The following is an 18673-nucleotide window of genomic DNA, read 5'->3' as shown; positions in this document are numbered from 1 at the left end:
ATGTCACTCAATAAAATACACACATTCATTGATGTTGTCAATAGACCCTTGATACAACTATTCGTACTCTAAGGACACGTGTGTTGCATACGAAAACATGGAAGGCGCTCTGTTCACTCTAGTTGATGAAGCAGTGTAGGCAGCAGCTTGAGGCGCACCGCGTCCAGCATGTGGCATGATGAAATCATTTGATAAAAACTAAGGCAAAATGAACAGGAAGGATGTACCATTGTACCCGCACCATTTTCACAGATTAGGATATTATATCCCACCGCCAGACCACGTGATGACAACAGCCTGTTACTGCTAGAGCCGTTTCGTGGTTTAGAATGATCCGTTCAATGTGTAGTATGAAACATAGCTAGCTATTGAACCCGAATAGTTGCATCAAGGTATTAATACCGATATCATTTGGACGTATTTATGCTAAAAGAAACTATGTGCATAGGGTTTGCGTTATACATAGTTCCTTTTGGCATAAATACGTTCATTTGTCCTTTGCTCGAATACTGATGTTAAAATGTTTGAGAAAAACTGCGTATGAACACTCGAGCGTTGCAAAATTTCCTCCGATTATATACAAATTTCCCGGAAAACTTTTAAGCTCTTATTTTTAATGTTTGAAGTTTTACCTGCATAGCTTAATTATGACGTCAAACAGGCCGTTCCGATAAACATCTTATAGGGTACAATGGAGTGCATCTTGGGGGAAAATGCCCTTTGGAAAAAATTGGAGGCTTAGATCCCTTAAAGTCATCCCTCCTCCAAAATATTGTGCACATGAAGAAGTAGTACTTGCACTTGCCCCCCAAACTTTAGATCTCTAACTGCAATTGTTCAAGAGCTAGCAGAGAAGGGGGGAGGGGAGTCGTCTAGACTTTTGTTCACCTTGCATTTTAAAATAAGATAGGAAATAAGGTTAAAGCGATTCTACTGCTCTATTTGAGGAGCCGACAGCACACGGATCGGTCTCAAGGATGCGAGATTTTTTTAATTTTCAACAAACAATGCAGTCTTTTCTACGGTGCCTCATTTGAATTTTAAATTGACCGGTAGACAATTTTATCCTAACATCGTCTCTGATCCTCTCTGATTGATGAGATTGATTATTGAGTGTTTTATCGCTGAGGATACTGTGGAGTGGTCGCGTGTAAATTATTTATTTTATTTTATGAATTTTGTGTGTGTATCTGTGTGTGGAAATTTTAATAAACATAAAGTTCTCGATTATATCGTGTTCTAGTGCCTAGAGAATCTCTAAGTACATATTGAAAAGTGAAATGAACGGAAATTTACCTTCGGTGTTTCAGTTGTTTTGAAGTTTTATTGTATTACCTCCCCAAAGTAAAAGAGGTTTACAGCTTTTTGAGTTACAAATGATTGCACCTGGAGTGCAGAGTTTCAATACAGCCACTTCACGAGGATGATATTAAGTGTTATACGAAGTAGCTGAAAAATCAAGCTAAATAAAGGTAAGCAGCTAATTAGCATGCCATGATTTTAAATGCTCCGTGTAAAAACATATAGACGGCAAAAATATGAAACCGCGTATCTAGGTTTGGTCTAGGTCGCGGTCTAGGTTGCTGATTTTCACCCCGATTTACTCTTTTTAGAAATAACTGATACTCGTCATTGCCCACGCATTCCATCATTGAAACTCAAGCTGATTATTAATTACGACTAATTGATAACTTTGATGTCAGCAGGACACCACAGATGATTCTCATTAATTTATCATGAAAGCTCAAAAAAGTGTATATTTAATTAAAGCTCTAAAATCACACGCTTTCCCATTGAGAATTTGTTCCGGTAACATTTCTCAAAATAGTTTTTAAGTTTAATGATACATTTCTTGATTATCTCTTCAGCATCACACACCATAAACGGTCACACAAAAATTGAGTCATTTAAAAATTATGCAGGTTGCAGACCCTTAAAATTTCTGGGTATTTTTGAGACTTAAGAAAATAATGAAAATTGTAACCTAAACCAATATTTGGACGTAATGAATATAAAAGAGAGGAATAAAAATAAACATACATATGCATTTCAACGGCGGAAGAGATTGACCAATAATTGGACTTCTCGTAACAATGAACCATTTGACAGGCTAGGGTTAAAATCAACTCGTAAATATTGCTATTATAGTTCATTATTTACATTAGACTTAACGAACTCAAACTTTTGGTTCACTTGCGTTGTGTGCAAGTATATTAATGTCAGAGATATATTAATTCGCTCTTTATCCTTAAATTGAGGTAAGAGAAAAGGATCAGAAGCAAAAAAAAAAAATCAAAAAAACATCGCCAAAGCAAAATTCCGTTGCCAAATCGAGATCTTTGATTTTACAACGATTTATATAACTAAAGGATTTTGAAGTGTACTTTCTTTGACGAACGCCTTTGTAACCATCCAAGGGAGAAAGGACCTCAGCGTATGGACGATTATTTTTAGGTGAACTTTCTCGCGGGTCCAAGAATTGGAACTTGACCCTCGACATACAAATCTTTATCCCAAAGGTTGGGCTCCAAGCGGTTTCATTAATTTGTCTTCCATTTAAATGAGTGAAATTTCATTTAAAAGCGACAGTCTGAAGCATCACACATCAAACACACACACCGCTCATGTTTAACAGTTAAGAATTTTTTCCTCAAAATTTTGGTTCGATTTTACAATTTCGTGCGTTTATTGCCCCCAAAATAATTAATCTACTTCAGCCGCAGTCCAAATGTTTACTGGATTTAGTCGTGGTGAGAGGGGGTTGGAGTCCGTTCATGATGGACCCTGATTGGCGCCTCGGGAGAAAAAGAGGTTCTGATCGGGGTATAATCCTGAATGGGTCCCACTTGAAAGGGTCGGGGTAGGTGCGAATTACAAGCAATTGCATCGCAATGTTAGTATGTTACCTGGATTTTCACTTATTCACCCAAACTGATGGTTACAAATTTAACCTCAATAAATACATGTATACAATGCTAGGGTCACCCTTTATGGCTGCTAGGTGACCCAATTCCCATAGGACGATTTGCGCTTGCATTGATTTGAAATTTGCTTCAGTCGTTTTTCAAAACATGTGAGAAGTGAGAAAACGGGCTTATCTAGAAGGTACTCGTTGAACCCCATTAATCATACGATTTTGCTCAAGATATTTCGCGGAAATCAGGTATGTCAAAATTGACAATCTAGGAAATGGAAAGAAATAGAGTCAAATTAATATAAGTATTTTATTAAATGTCGTATTTTAATAAGTTAATATTTCGCATTTCAATTATGCCAAAATTGACAATCTAGGAAATGGAAAGAAATATGCAAATAGTCAAAGTAATATAAGTATTTTATTAAATGTTGTTTTTTAATAAATTCATATTTCGCATTGTTTCGCATTTTGGCCATCGATGTATGCGATGATGACTTAATGGACTTTGCGAAATCGTAATGTTACCTAACCTAACCTAACCTAACCTAACCGATCGTAAATCAAGCCCTTTGTTTCTCATCCCTTCATTCATTTTTAAAAGAAAGGTCCTTTCACCCGAGAACGGTTTTATTTGTATATTCTGATATTCTATTACCATAACTTATATTCCCTCTCTCTCCCTCTCACTTTACATTCAAGCCTTAGGATCAGTGCTCAAGTCTGTGAACAATGAAAGCAAAGGTCGAGGTGGTCATTTCTGGAGCTGCAGGAGCCTTCCCGGAGTGCAATAATATACTGGAGCTTGAAGATGCACTATTCAAGAAAGTTCATCTCGTCACGAATGATGACCGCAAATGGAAAGAAAGTAAGCATTCTGACTTAAAAACTTTACAGATTTTGCTTGCTAATATTGACTTTTGGCCATCTGACAAGCCGACAGAGTCAGACAAGTCTGATGGAGGATTCAAATGAACTAGTATACAGAACACTAAATCAAGCGCTACACAATTTGTCCTCTCCTCAAAATTTCGCGCAAAACATGTTGAACATTTCAGAATATTCCAAAATTATCTCATGAATGAAATATAATCGTCCATGGTTTGCACTGTAAATAGTGAATCCCAATTTCTCTCTTGTTAAAAAAACCCTAATCCACGTGGGGTAAATCAGGAATTGAATTCAATCTAGATACGTTGAGCAAATAATAACTAAAGCTTGGTTTCACAAACATTTCTCTGCCCCTTTGATGCCCCAAGTAGCAGTGACTGCGATAAGTTACGATTTGAGCCCAGAATGTATCGCGATTTTATTGACGTTGATTTATTGCGATATTTTCGGATAAAAAGTGCGATATCAGCGCTTAAATTTGCAATAAAATCGCGATTAGAGCGATGGTAATTTATCGCAATACTATCGAACCGAAAATGAGCCTTTCACTCATTGACCTTCCATCTTTTTGACAATGAGCTATTTTGTACCCCCTACCCCTACAATCAAACATAAATTCATTTCCACCCATACCTCAAATAATAACTTACATATTTTTTATGGATACAATAAATCAAAGAATATGTATTTTTTCAATGAATGGATCGTAGGTATGCTTAAAACTGATCGTGATAAAATCTCTTCTTTGTAGCTTTAAACGCGATGTCATGCGCCCGTGGAAAATTCCGGTTCAAAAGCTATGACCTCTCAAAGTCGACGCTGTGCGGCATTTTCCACGCATGAACTGCACTTTGACCCTATTGTTTCGAGACACGTGTCCTTTCGTAGTAAATCCATGTCTTTTCTACTTCTTTCAAGTGGTTTAAGTAAAGCTCAAAATTAGGAGAAATTAAATTGAGAAATAACTTAAATATAATGTTTTCCTATCCTTAAACATAGTTTTAATTATTTTCAGCTGTTGGATATCCCGGACACTGTGGTAAAGCATTCACACACGAGAAGTTTGATCCACTATTCTTCAAGGTCCCATTCAGCTCACCCACTACTATGGATCCTTTAGCGAAAAAATGCTTAGAAACAAGTGTAGAAGCTATTATCGATGCAGGTGGGTAAACATTTTCCGAGTAAACTAGTTCAAACTGTTATTGTAAGTATGTATGCTTCTACGTAAATAGATTAAAGGACCAAGGGGGGAAAATTGTACTAAATTAGTCCTCCTCAAAATTTTGCCTCACAAAGAGCCACTCAATGGTTTTGAAATTTAACTAATGGTGAGAGAAAACGAGTTTCAAGGTTTTTCACTACGAGTATACTTAAAAGTCTTGAAAACTTTCAGTTTCGCACAATTCATACTCGTGTCATTCATATTCGTAGAACAATGTCAAAACCATATTACCAACCCATGATCAAATTTTAGTCAAAGATTTGTGCTCAACAGTTATATGTTGGCGCGTATACGTAGTATACCGCCTTTGCGATCGTTTCGACCCCCCACTCGATACAATAACCGAGTCCCTTAGTTCCTTACCGAAAAGTGACTACCGCGAACTTCTGAGATTTTCCAAAGCGTGTAAAAAGTTTATTTATCCGTCAATAATTATGATTTAAAGTTGTTTCTCATTCTGGGGCTCTCTAGTTTATGTGTAATGAATACCAAGAGTCTACGTTACTTGGTTTTTCTTAAAAAAACCTTAGAATGCGACGCGCTGATTTAAAATATGCATATATAAGCAGAAGCAAGCGAACTGATTCGAGGATGGCTGATCAGGTCGGCACTCGTTGAATGAGAATTTCACTTCTTCGTTTTGTTTAAAACGTTGCTTTGACAGATCTCCATACCCCTGTTATCCTTTTCAAAATTTGGTACTCCTTGCTCTGATAGCCAGGGCCAGCAGGATAGTGGTAAGTGCAATCTGTGATGAGCCTCGAGACTCATTAGCCCATGTGCTAACCGTGGCCCATACAGAAATTCACTCCCCTATCAGGCCAAAACAGTGCACAGGCAGGCACAAAACCCAGGTAGTGTCCCGGTCCTGGCTCGGTTCGCCGCGTCGCTTCCCAGCTGAAGAACAAAAGGCGACCCTCGCGGCCCTCGCCACAGTCAGACCTAATTACTTTCACTCGATTACCCATTTCACCGTCACGCTGGGATCCATCAAATTTTCGAAAAAATTGTTTCGCGAGTACTTAGCAATTTTTTCCTTACTCTCCATTCAAAGACGAATTGAAAGAGGTCTCATTCATAAAAATCGGCCGAATAGAAGAGAAGTTACAGTATTCGAAATCCGAAGAAATCAACGAAACTTCTCCATACAAAAAATAAAATGAAGGGGAAAAAAGAAATGTATAAATTACAATTAAATATAATTGACCTCAGAATTTGGCAAGCAATTCAACTATATAACGGAGAAAAAATTGGGAGAAATTACAAAAAATTCGCCTCTTGCAAGGGGCTTCCTTGTAAGAATTTTGATCTGAAGGCAAGGATTGAATACCAGCGCAATACTCCATACAATACAGGGTGTGCCTGAACGAACATTTTTTTTGTGTGTCAAAATCGAAAATTCTAAATATTTTTTAACTACAGTGTCTCTTGAGTCGTTTAAGCCAAAAAAAAATTCCGTCAAGATTCTGGAAAGTAAAGGCGCTTTAAAAGTATTCTGGGGCTATGTATCCTAACTGTGTCCACACATGGTTTCTGTTCAGCATATCCATGTGTAAGTATTTTTACACGTAGAATCTAATTTTCACGTCAGGGAGTCGACACATCTCGATTTTTTCGATTTTATACGGAAAATTGATGGTTTTTCGGGATTGAAATTATTATTGTTTCATGAAAAATAAATGCACCCAAAATGACTATAGCATATTGATTTTTATATATTTGCACCCACGAAATTGGTTGGTAAATTCAACGAGTGAGTGCATCGACCTGGTATATCAAGTTTCTGCAATTTTTTACGGCAAATCGGTAGATTTTCGGGATGTAGATTGCTTACTTTCAATTCATGAATGAATAAAGCATGGACATGGTTGAACTTCTTTGCATGGAAATACGTTTAAAATAACAAAATCAAGACATATTTAATGCAATTGCATTTATATCGAGTCAATTTCTTTTCAATAATATATCGGGATTTATAATAGGTACCGGTGATTTGGATATTTTAGCCCCAAAAAGACCTTTAAATCGACTGTATCTTTCAGGAGTTCGACAGAATTTTTCCTTTCTTCGCTTAAATTATTCCGTAGCACTTTTCTTTAAGAATCTGATAAGATATTGCTGGAGGCAGATCAAAAAACTTAAACTCGTTCGAATGGCTTTCTACATTCACAATACAAGGTCTCGTCAAAGTGCGTCGTTGAAGAGTTGGATCGTATGAATTCTCTTGTTGTGCTACTTGCCTATTTTGAAATCTCTGTAAATGAAAACTAAAGGGGTTGATATGTGTGAGTTAATGACGCGCCTTATCAACACATTGTGTTGGAGTTCACTGCTTGTTTTCATTTAACTTTGATAGCCAGGATCTAAAGATTAAAAAACCAGTCCAAATATGTATTAAATTTGATCAAAAGCTAAAGCGTTTGGTAAATCATTTATAGATCTGCTCCGACGCCAGACTTTGCATGAAAATTACGCAGGCAATACTAATATAAACAGATCTATGGTGTGCATTCAAGTGAAATCTCTCATTTGTGCAAATGTAAGAGGAAGATACTGAATTTATGAATGAATTTGAATTATGAATGAAAGTTGCCACAACCGCAAATACCATTTACACCTTATTTGCAACTTATTTGTATGTTACCGCTCACTGAACGAGAGGGTGCGCAAGAGGGAAACTCATTCATTCGTGTTCCAAGAGGAATAAAAAGGAAACAAATTTAAGTTCATGAAAGTCAAGACGGTCTAGCTATTAGTTTATGCCAATGCGAAAAATTCACAGGCTCACGAAACACTTTCAGCATTAAAGTACGTTGTCTGTACTCAAATTTTCGATGGTCGATCCATTGATGATGGTTTCGACTCGATCAAAATTGAATTTCAAATGTAATAAACAAATGAGTCAAGGTCTCTGCTATGATGGACAATCCTTATATCATTTAATGAATGCGCACTGACTCTGAGGATTCAATCGGACGTATTTCTGTCAAATGGAACTATGTGCATTATGACGTGAGCTCTGTTATGCAGATATTCTTATGGGTCTCAGGGCTCATGTCATAATGCACACAGTTACGTTTGGCAAAAATACGTCCAATTCATTCATGTCTCTTGCGTAATTACCTACGAGTTATGTAACCAACCAGAACAATTCGTCACACTTCTGACTTATGCATCTTTAGTCTTCGGAAAATTCCGAATCATCATGCTTTTCCATATGATGTGAGAACGACACGTGGTGTAGTCTAAATCGACGTATTCATGCTAAAAGGAACCATGTTACACGCAAACCCTATACAAATAGTTCCTTTAAGCATAGATACGTTCAAATACAAATTTAGCAAACCTATTTATACTTTAACACTTGTAGAAAGAAAATCTGTACAAAAACTGATGTTTTCAGCAGAATTTTTCCGGTCATGCGAATTGATCTATTTAATAAGCATAACCGAACGTTGGTTGGATAGATTGTGGTATTAGTTGAGCAAAAAAACGTATCGGGTCGATACACTGTAAAACTTCAGTTGATGTAGATCATGTTCCAAAAGAACCAACGCTATCGGTTTGTTAAATTAAATTTTCGGTTCCAACAGCCAGAGAAGTTGGTTCACATGACTGATGATTTAGTGCTCTGGGGCAGAAATTGTTTACTCAAATTGGTGCACATATAACCCAATTTTTTTTCCCGGCACATTGATATTGTTCTTGTAGAGTAGAAGGAACAATGCTTGGGGTAGTCAATGCCCTCTCATGGTGACACATGACCGAAAAGTTGAGCAACTGGTTTGACAACCTTAATCTAGTCTACCATTACTCATCTGCCAATAATCGTACTTACCTCGACAATTAAGAGTCACTATTAGGCGAATTTTATTTTATTTTTGCTCAACAAGTTGTCCATCAATTGTTGTTGGACTTAAACAGTGTTGACCTCTGACTTCAAGGTTTTTCTCGCTCGACCAAATTGTTTAGATTGTTAGTGCAAAACCTCCAAAAATGTCCTGTCTCTCTTTTTATCAATGATTTTTGTGTTCATTTCTTTATGAATCTTGCAAAGTAATTTTCATTCATCATGATTTCAAATTCATTCATCAAAGTTTATCGTTTTCATGATTTCAGGAGTAAATCCGAAGTCATTGGCGGGCACGCGAACTGCCGTTTATGCTGTATACGACTTCAGTGAGTTTGAAATGAGCACACCCTATGCACAATCTCAAAGAGCGTTGCTTGGTGTTGCCCGGACATTCACCGCAAACAGACTCTCGTTCACTCTGAACTTGAAAGGTTGGTTGCATTTCCCATAATTTCGAAGGCAAGTTCATCAAGTTAGTCAGGAGGGAATTAACGCATATCCAGTCTGTTTTGAATTATTACATAGATTTGCCAATCCTTGGTACGTGAAACTACATAAATTTTATAGAATTCCTCAATAATTATTCAGTTCACAGGACTAAAAAACATACGAGTCATATCTTCAAATTAACCGATTTTGTTTTGTTGCAAAGTAACGGAGCAATATTTTCAGCACGAGTGCTCGTGCAGCAGGAACAGTATTCAAGTTCAATTCGTTGCAATAATTAATTATTGTCACTAATAAATTCAGCGCGCCCGCATTATTTTGTGTATGCAACAAGGATATCCCTTGAGGACGAATAGTTGCACTCAGGGATGTCATTGGGAAAACAAAAGCACTTTAAATGTTTCCCGCACTACTATTATGTCCCTGTAAAGAAGAGGTTACAATTCGAAGTCGACGCTCATATTCGACTAATGGTGACATATGACTGAAAAGTTGAGCAATTGGTTTGCCAACCCTAATCTAGTCTGCATACTCCATTTTATTCAAGTTTCTGAATGTGAGGGCTTGGCATTTTTAGGTCCCAGTTTCACCGCATTGGGAGGTTATGGACAAACATTCCATTTCATCGACGAGGCAAGGGCTCAGTTGGAGGAAGGAGAGATAGACGCTGCAGTGATTGTGACTGCCAACTACATCCTGTCACCCCGCTCTTTGGCCATTTTACACGGCATGGGCCTGGCTGCAAACGACGGAAAGTGCAGCTCTTTTGACCAAAATGGTAAATTTTAGTTCAATACCTATCAATTTGAGACCGAATCTATTATTCCTTTGGTCTTTTTTGCGAGCAGCTGTAGATTTGCTAAATGACTTGTAGAATTAATCCGATGCAATCCTCTGAATTTCCGCTGAATTGATTCGCTATCTACAGCACATATAGCGGATGAATTTGGACACAGCTTGAAATGATGATAAATAAAATTTTCTAACCAATCGTACAACTTACCTGTTAGTTTTTCTTTTCCCTTTAAACCACGATGACCATTTTGGGTGGGATGCCAATTTTCAGGTGACGAAACGGGTCGAAAATTAAGGGTAAAAAACCGACGTAGTCGCTAGCACCATGGTTTAAAGAAAAAAGAAACACCAGCAAGTAAATAGTATGATCGGTTTCAAAAAAAAATTATTTATCCTTGTTTAAAGTTGCGTTCATAGTGTCAATAAATGGTCAGCAAATTGCGTTATGCAACAACAAAGATGAATTTGGACTGATATAGTCTTCCTTAAAAAGTTTAACGCGCATGTGCCCCGTTAGATTAGTTCCGGGTCCCCGCACTCTATAAAACTTTATAATAAAATATTGACGTTAATACAATTATTTCGAGAGTTTGAAATTATTATTCCAAAATTTTACATCGATGTATGGTCTCTTTACGTGCTCAGTAGTATGAAGCAGTTTTGCACATACGCCGTACATAGTGGAACAAGTCTTTGGACGAAGTCGGACCTGAAATTTTTGACAAAAATTGTAAAAATTTTTATACGTTTACCTCGTTAGAATTTTAATTTTTAGGGGTGCTTGCTACAGAAAATTTTACGAGAATACCAATGAATCTATTTTTAAAACATCAACATTTCGTATTAATGAAGATAAACACTTTAAAAGTTTTTAAATTTTTCCCGACCCCTCCCATTGACTCGATCCACTGTGCGTTGCATTCAAACAGTTAAATGTATTGCATTTTGCAAAAATGAGCCTCTAGCATTGCAATGTTGCTAAGATTGTGCAACTTCTTTTGTCCTGGAGGAAAAACCCAATTATCCATTAATACTTTCTATTTTACCCGCTAAAAACTGTGAATTTAAGACAAAAATTACCATCTAAATTTCATATTTTTTCACGATTTCCGCAATTTTATTGCAAAGGATGAAGTTGCACAATCTGAGCATCATTGCAATGCTAGTGGTTCCTTTTTGCAAAATGCAATCCAAATAAGGCACTTTATCGAATGCCACGACGGATAGCCACTTTTTGAAAACCCGTGAATTTTTGTTTATGTTTTAAGCACATGGATACGCCCTGAGCGAGGGTTGCGTGGCGTTCTTCCTACAACGAGCGTCGGAGGCGCGCCGAAATTGGGCGACAGTCATTGGGGCCGAGTACAGATTCTTCGGCACCAAAGAAGGCAACGTTCTGGCTTTCGACGGAGGACCGGCAAAGGAAATGCTCCGTCAACTTTACTCCAAATGGAACGTCGATCCCGCTGACGTCGGCTACATCGAGGCGGACGGCTGCGGAATCAAAGTTCGTACAATGAAAGGACGTTCATCCAGTTTTCATGTGATGTGACCATAAAAAGTGCCTTCATTTTTTTAATATACAACACGGGCATCCGTAGAGAACGATTAGTTGCATCCAGGCGTTAGCATGAACAATGGAGATGTTGCATGTGTGAGGAATTTGCGATTTGACTATTGATCCTTACGTAAAAGTTTGCGAGAAACACGATGGTGCCACTGGTTTCTCTCTGAAATCAACTCCCAAGCTCAAAAAAAGCTCTCACGTTGAGGCCAAAATGGAGGGGATATCCCACGCTATACTGGAAGTTCACCTCTACATCAAGACAAACTCTTAATGCAAAGATACATTGACAAGGCTGTCACTTTATTTGGGGACTCTAAAATTGAAAACACGGCAACACTGCTAACGTATTTGCTCCCTACTTTGCATGGAGTGTTTGTGTTGATGTAGACGTGGACTCTCAGGATAGCGTGGGATATCCCTTCCATTTTGGCCTCAACTTGAGAGCTTTTTTTGAGCTTGGGAGTTGATTCCAGAGAAAACCAGTGGCACCACCGTGTTTCTCGCGAACTTTTACATTTGAATCGATAGTCAAATCGCAAACTCCTCACACATGCAACATCTCCAGTGAACACATTGACTTTTTAGTGAACATCTGGACCCCGTACAGCAGGAAAGAAGCAAGCCACGTCAGCTAGGATAAAATTTAAATGGGCCATTTAAATTTATACAAGAGAACGTTTGTGCGGAATCCTCTGACAATTTTAAGATATTTGCTTCCTACTAAGCGGAAATTTCACTGAAATTAGCACAAAAACCCGCCGAACAGTTTTGATGTAAACAATCAGACCGCCCCATTAAATTTGGCCATAGCTGATGTGGTTCGGTTTTTTTTCTGCTAAACGCGGTCTATTTGGTGCACGAAAACAGTTACCCTGCTTTTTCTGCATATTGACGTTGAAAATGCAAAAAATAGTGTAGTGGTTGCGGTGTTTCAAAGTCTCCGCCCCTCTCTTATTTTTTCTAGAAAGAGGCCGGACTAATATCATGGCTTGAGATTTTCACAGAATATTTCTCACGAAGGGAAGAAAAATAACTGTAATTTTAGAAAATAACGTTTCGTAGTTTCACAAGTACAAAATAAAGTTTTAAAGGAAGTCTGAGATACGACATATATATGAGACATATCGAGATACTCATTTTTTCAGTTTCATCTGGGCTATGCAACACGAATATGCGTAAAGCTTGAGTAGATGCGTCCGTATACGTTGTCATGATCACATTGACTTACTAATGTGCATTTAATTTAAGGAAACACAATGCGCCTTCATTCCTTGAATATACATTTTCTTCACTTTCATTGATGAACATAACTGCAAAGTATTAAATGTTTTTACATTAGCTATCAGGGCCGGATTTAGGGGGTAGCCACATGGGCGGCAAAAGGGTGCGGCAAATGTTTTAATTTTTCAAATGTAGGTATCAAGAAAAAAATCTGATTCACAAAAAAAATTATAAACGAGAAAAATAAATCTCTAATTTCCTGAGAGTTAAAGTATGGTAATTTCTAATTTGCTCGTCTTTCGGTGATAGAAGAGACAGCGCCTCTCGTTAGTCTAGTTGAGAGAGAAACCAAACTCGCAATTTGGCCTGGAGCGGCGCAGCGCAGAGAGCAATGATGACGAGGACTTGAGATAGAAAGGAGAAGCCCTCGGCGCGACAGTCGGCATGTAGCACATATTAGCGCCTACAAGACTGCATGAATACTTCTCGCGTTGCGTCAAACTCAGTGCGGTCAGCAGCGGTTAGCAAGAAACGCACAGCGCCTACAAGGCTGCATGAATACTTCAAGCATTGCGCCAAGCACAGTGCATGCGGTCAGCGCGGCGGCGGAAGTTAAAATTATTAAACCACATTTATGTTTGTTCTTTCATAATTTTTCCGTTCATTTCTTATAAATGAAAGGCCTTGATCACACAGAGATAGGTTTACGGAACTTAACATTTGCGCAAAGTTTCTTTTGCTAGTAGTGTTGACAGGGCTTTCGCAAAAATGTATCCGACACGAGTAAACGCGTCTTGTGCACCTCTCCCACTCCGACACGTTCACTTGATGGTTTTTATCGATGTTTCAAAACGAATGAGAAGGGAGCGGCAAAACACAGGCGGTCCATGGGCTACAGGTAGGAAAATCCGGCCCTGTTAACTTTTTAAAGGGAAGTTTAATGTTTTACATTAACTGAATTTCAAGTTCAGTATGTTTATACCAGTCGAAGTAGGTATATGAATACTTCTTTTAATCCACTTTAAAAGTTAAATATATGTATTTCCTCGTCTTTTTTTTCTTTCCTTTTGCAAGGTTGTATGAAAAATAGGATATGGTTTATCGGATTTTATAATTTAAATATTTACAATTAAACTAACGAAACCCAAGGACTAAACTGTTTTTCACGTGTGCAACATATTGCTCTATCACGATACACTTATAAAATTGAGGAATTGATAAATCATTTCTTACTCATGTTCACGCATTTCTTTTAAATTTCAGGATAGGGACACCGAGGAGGCCAACATTATTTCTGATGTTTTTTGCCGTAAGCGAAGGAAGCCCCTCCTCATTGGATCGGTAAAATCGAACGTGGGCCATGCAGAAGCAGCTGCTTGTGCCATAGGAGCAGTCAAGGCCATCATAGCACTCAAAAACACTAAAATTCCTCCAAACATCAACATAAACTCACCGCTCCCTGAGTTAACGTCCAGGGGAATCAAGGTGATTTTAAATTCTCTAAGCAACAACAGGGTTTCTTACCAAAAGCGCAGCTGGGAGAATCCTGGGGGGTTTTGGTCACCTCTAGAAGGCTGGTGAGTGGTGCCCCTCAAACAAGATATGATTTTCTGAAGCTGCTCAATTCTAATCAATTCCCGTTCATATAAATGGGCTTTTGCCCCCCCCCCCCCCCTCTGTAATTATTCCCTGGAACACGGATGGAAAAAAATCACTGTTCGTACAATATTCCTGGTGGACCCTAGGCCCATCTTACTTTCCCACTTGTAATTAAAATATTACTTTTGAGGTAAAAAATAGTTCAGGTCTGATTCAGAGTGAATGTGAGCTCACCGTGCCGATTCAGCAGTTCACAGTTTAGGTCTGTAAACAATTCTTCGGGTCTAATGATAATACTACATTGTTACCGGAATTGAAATAATTTTTACCACAAATTAATTATTTTAACTGCGATTCGAGGAAGAAGGGAGCTGGAATCTAATACTAGAATTGCATAAACAATGATTACTGGCAGGAGACTTAGAGGATGCCGATGATGCCCTGCCAAATCGTGGATTGATGGAGTAAGGCAGGCATTAATGAGATACGATTTGCCGGAGGTTCTCTAGTAGGATCGCTATCAGTGGCGGTTGGGTGCCGCAGAGTGCACCCCTGCTAAAAATTTTTCATGGAATTCCGTGCTGGTTTTTCATGGAAAATTTCTCCACGTAAAATTGGGCACGGAAAATTTTTCCATGGAAAATTTCTCCACGGAAAGCACCACGGAAAATGTCACCATGGAAAATTTCTCCATGGAAAATTTCTCCACGGCAAATTCTCACCGTGGAAACCTGCCACAGCACTCACTTTGTCTCATGCAGGTTTCCACCATCAAGTTACCATGGTGTTGTTTCTTTAAGTCATCATAGAACTGTTCTACTCAATGTTGCTGGTTTTTTTAGTATTTAATTAGATAATTTACAAGTTTTCCTTGTAATCAAAATAAATGAAAATGATACACTCACCAACTTGAAGACACATAGTACCAACTATACTTGACAGAGATGTAATAATTCTTTTAACAATTGAGAAACTACCGCACTGTACCTTCGCGTCACATACTGCACGCTCAACGTTTCAAATAAGATTTCATTCAGTTGACAATGTGAAAACATAGTCAAATTATTTCACAATAAGCACGGAAAACAGCACCAAAAATTATCACAACACTATCCAAATTAGAGGCCAAGAGAGTGAAATATGAACTGTAGATTTTGGTTTCTGTCTGGGAAGCTTAATTGCCTCTCGTAGATGGTTTAAAGGTTGCCACTAATTCCCTGCGAATGGCTGTTCGATAAGATCAAAGGAACTGCCAGATGATAGGAAACAAATGGCGATTGCTGCAGCTGAACAAGGCAGGTAAATGTCTCGGTGTGTTTTTATGAAAGCTCTGAAAAATGAATAATGTACAGTGCATCAAAACCATGAGTACAACCAATGATCAGCACTAAATTAAAACAATCTCAAGGTGAAGCCAACCAACATTTCTTGAGAAGTTAAAATAAGTTCTGAGGATAGCCAAATAATTTTTAGTAATAGGACAAAATACTTGTAAAAAAGCATTGGTAAAATTGTGTGTAAAAGCAATTATTGCATTGGTAGCCATAAAAATAGGAAGTAAATTATTGGACATCTGATAATTCACTGAAACATCGTTGATAAGGATATGATGTTTTAGCCCTCTAGAGTTAAAAGTTTAAGGCCTCATCTGTAACTTCAGATATATCTCTCACACTACTCACATTTCTATAATACCAAGTAATAGCTAAGGCTCAATTTCAGACGTCACTTTTCCTTCACTCATGTCAAATGAAAAGTTGGATCGTGTAATACAACACGAGAACACAACGATCATTTGAGAGGTTGAACAAAAATATGAAAGTCAGGTCACACCAAGGTTTCCGTTCAACTTCTCAAACAAATGTTAGAGCTCACGCATCATACGTTGAGACAAACGTCAAAAGTATTGTTTAAGTCACCATTCACCAGTGGTGCCACCTGACTACATGAATTTACCTGTTGAGTGGTGCGAATTCAGAGCTAATCGGAGAGAAACATTTGTTTCAACATACGATGAGCGAGCTCTATGTTCTCATGTCCGTATCAAACAATCCAACTTTTCACTCGGTATAAGTGGAGGAAAGCTAGACTGTCTGAGGTGGGCTTTAGTTTCCATCACACAGCAAAAAAATCTAGAAGGGCCTGTATTTAAGGTTTCTTTTTCAGTCCTAAGTAGTTCTCACCTGTGAATTTTATTCACAGTCTATATGGGTTTCGGCAAACGATAGGAAATGGCAATCTCATATGATCTGACAGATATCTGATATTATCCCTGAGGAGGACGATGACATGAGCTGATGAGCAGCTAGGAATGGAATGCAGTTAGAATGTTAATCATGTACTGAAAACACGATAAGGGAGACTGTAACCAATATTCGATCACGGTTCATGTTCGGGGTGCAGACTCGGAGGAGTGACCAAGGAGAAGATAGAGAAAATGATGAGCACATACGAATCTACTATTCAACAAAGAATGTTAGAATAGTTTATCAAGATACAGAAATAAATGTAATGCTATGATTCTATGAAGTTACAGATCAGTGGCTGATGGATCACTATTGGTGCCTATGTCTACATTCAGTAATAGGAATTGCTAATCATTGTTATTCATGACTTACCTAGATTCAGTTCAAGGCCCTTGCATTCAACTCGGATTTGGCGTGATGTAGCGAAAGCAGGAAGTCAAGAAATATATAAATTTCTGAGAATTACTGTATGGTTTGCGAGAGCTTCATTGAGCCTGACGATTCACGCCTCGTTGATAACCTAACCTCAAAATACCGACAGGGCACTAGGGCAGGGCGAGGCAGGGCGGGGCGGCACATCTCCTGACTTGCCGAATTGAATTGAGGATTTTTTATTTAAATCTGCATGATCTATAAAAACTCATTCGCTTATTTATTACTGAAATGCGTAACGCCGATAATGTTTCATACTTCACACGCTTTAACATTTGTGTTCTATTCTTGCTTTTATTTTTATTTTTATACAATTTCAACATGAAACAGGGCAGGCCGGCAGGATTGCAACGCAGGTTTTGTTTTGGAGTCTGAACTAAACACAAGATGAGTTGTTGGTTATCACTGCCAGTAATGCAAATTTTAATTTTTTTATGTGATTTAATTAGTATCAGCTCGAATTCGAGTCTTCTTCGTTACGAAAGTAATGTTACCTCGAAGTTGGTGAATTTTGATTAACCTGAAAGTAAGCCAGCAGTGTATCGCGATGGACTCTTGGTAATCGATCTTCAAATTTTTATTTTGGCCATGCGTAGAAATAGAATGAAAAAATTCTGATAGATACAACTCAATTCTCATTGGTTTTGCTATTACCGCTATTCGGTTCTTTCTACAATTCAATGTTGGTTTCACACAGGAGATTTGGAAGTATGACGGTTATGAGTTTCAGTAAAGGCGATCCTATTGAATAGTTAGTGTCTAAACTAATCTTGCAAAACACAGACGTTTGGTCTCTAATTGACAGACTTTAAAGCTGTACCTACAGGTTCGAAGAAGCTGCGTGTTTTCTGTTTTTTGACAAACTATTGCGGTTATTTCAGTTGTCTTAAACAGAGTATAAGCAGCAAATTATTATTACATCTCTGTCAACCATAGCAAATCTCTGAGTTAATCATATTTTAAATGAAAACATGCTCCGTACAGAAAGTAATTGCTACCTACTGGTGCAATTATTAAATTATCGTTAAATAGCAGGCATTGTCTTGGGAATGCCATGGTTGTAGAAATTTCAGTGCACTAATGAAGACTTATTCTGTGATAACTGATGACATGAAACATTTTAGTGGCCCTCACTTGTGAACTTCGGTGAGTAATTCAACTTAATTCTATGATGCATAACGAAACAGCAAATAGTTGCTGATTGTCAATGATCAAAGGCTTACAGATTACCATGTTTATTCTTGTGGTGGTCTCTAGTGTTTCGCGGTGTTCCAATGCATGTTCTCTGCTATTCCGTTACGCTCCCTTGAAATTCCATGTAGCCACCACGGAATCTCCTGCTGCCACCATGGAATCCCATGCAGTCTCCACGGAAACCCAAGGAGTCACCATGGAGTTCCGTGCCTCCTCCATGGAGTCTTCATGGAGTCTCCATGGAGTTCCGTGTCTTCACCATGGGATTCCATGAGAAACAGCACGGAAT

At 38.1% G+C, this 18673-nt stretch overlaps 1 protein-coding gene across 1 annotated transcript in view; it reads left to right on the top strand.

Moving 5' to 3' along the window:
- The first annotated feature begins 985 nt into the window (after positions 1 to 985).
- LOC140223769 (fatty acid synthase-like) overlaps positions 986 to 18673 on the top strand; it is a 27513-nt gene continuing 9825 nt past the window's right edge. The window contains exons 1-7 of the mRNA XM_072304714.1: positions 986 to 1472; positions 3617 to 3782; positions 4821 to 4970; positions 9150 to 9314; positions 9908 to 10108; positions 11394 to 11632; positions 14177 to 14398. Coding sequence (XP_072160815.1) covers positions 3647 to 3782; positions 4821 to 4970; positions 9150 to 9314; positions 9908 to 10108; positions 11394 to 11632; positions 14177 to 14398 — 1113 coding nt within the window. The 5' untranslated portion in view covers positions 986 to 1472; positions 3617 to 3646. The remainder of the gene's footprint in view (positions 1473 to 3616; positions 3783 to 4820; positions 4971 to 9149; positions 9315 to 9907; positions 10109 to 11393; positions 11633 to 14176; positions 14399 to 18673) is intronic.

The sequence above is a fragment of the Bemisia tabaci genome, chromosome 9, assembly GCF_918797505.1.
Source record: "Bemisia tabaci chromosome 9, PGI_BMITA_v3".
Taxonomy (NCBI): Eukaryota; Metazoa; Arthropoda; class Insecta; order Hemiptera; family Aleyrodidae; genus Bemisia; species Bemisia tabaci.
The sequence above is the reverse complement of the archived record's forward strand: the minus strand, read 5'-3'. Positions and strand labels throughout refer to the sequence as shown.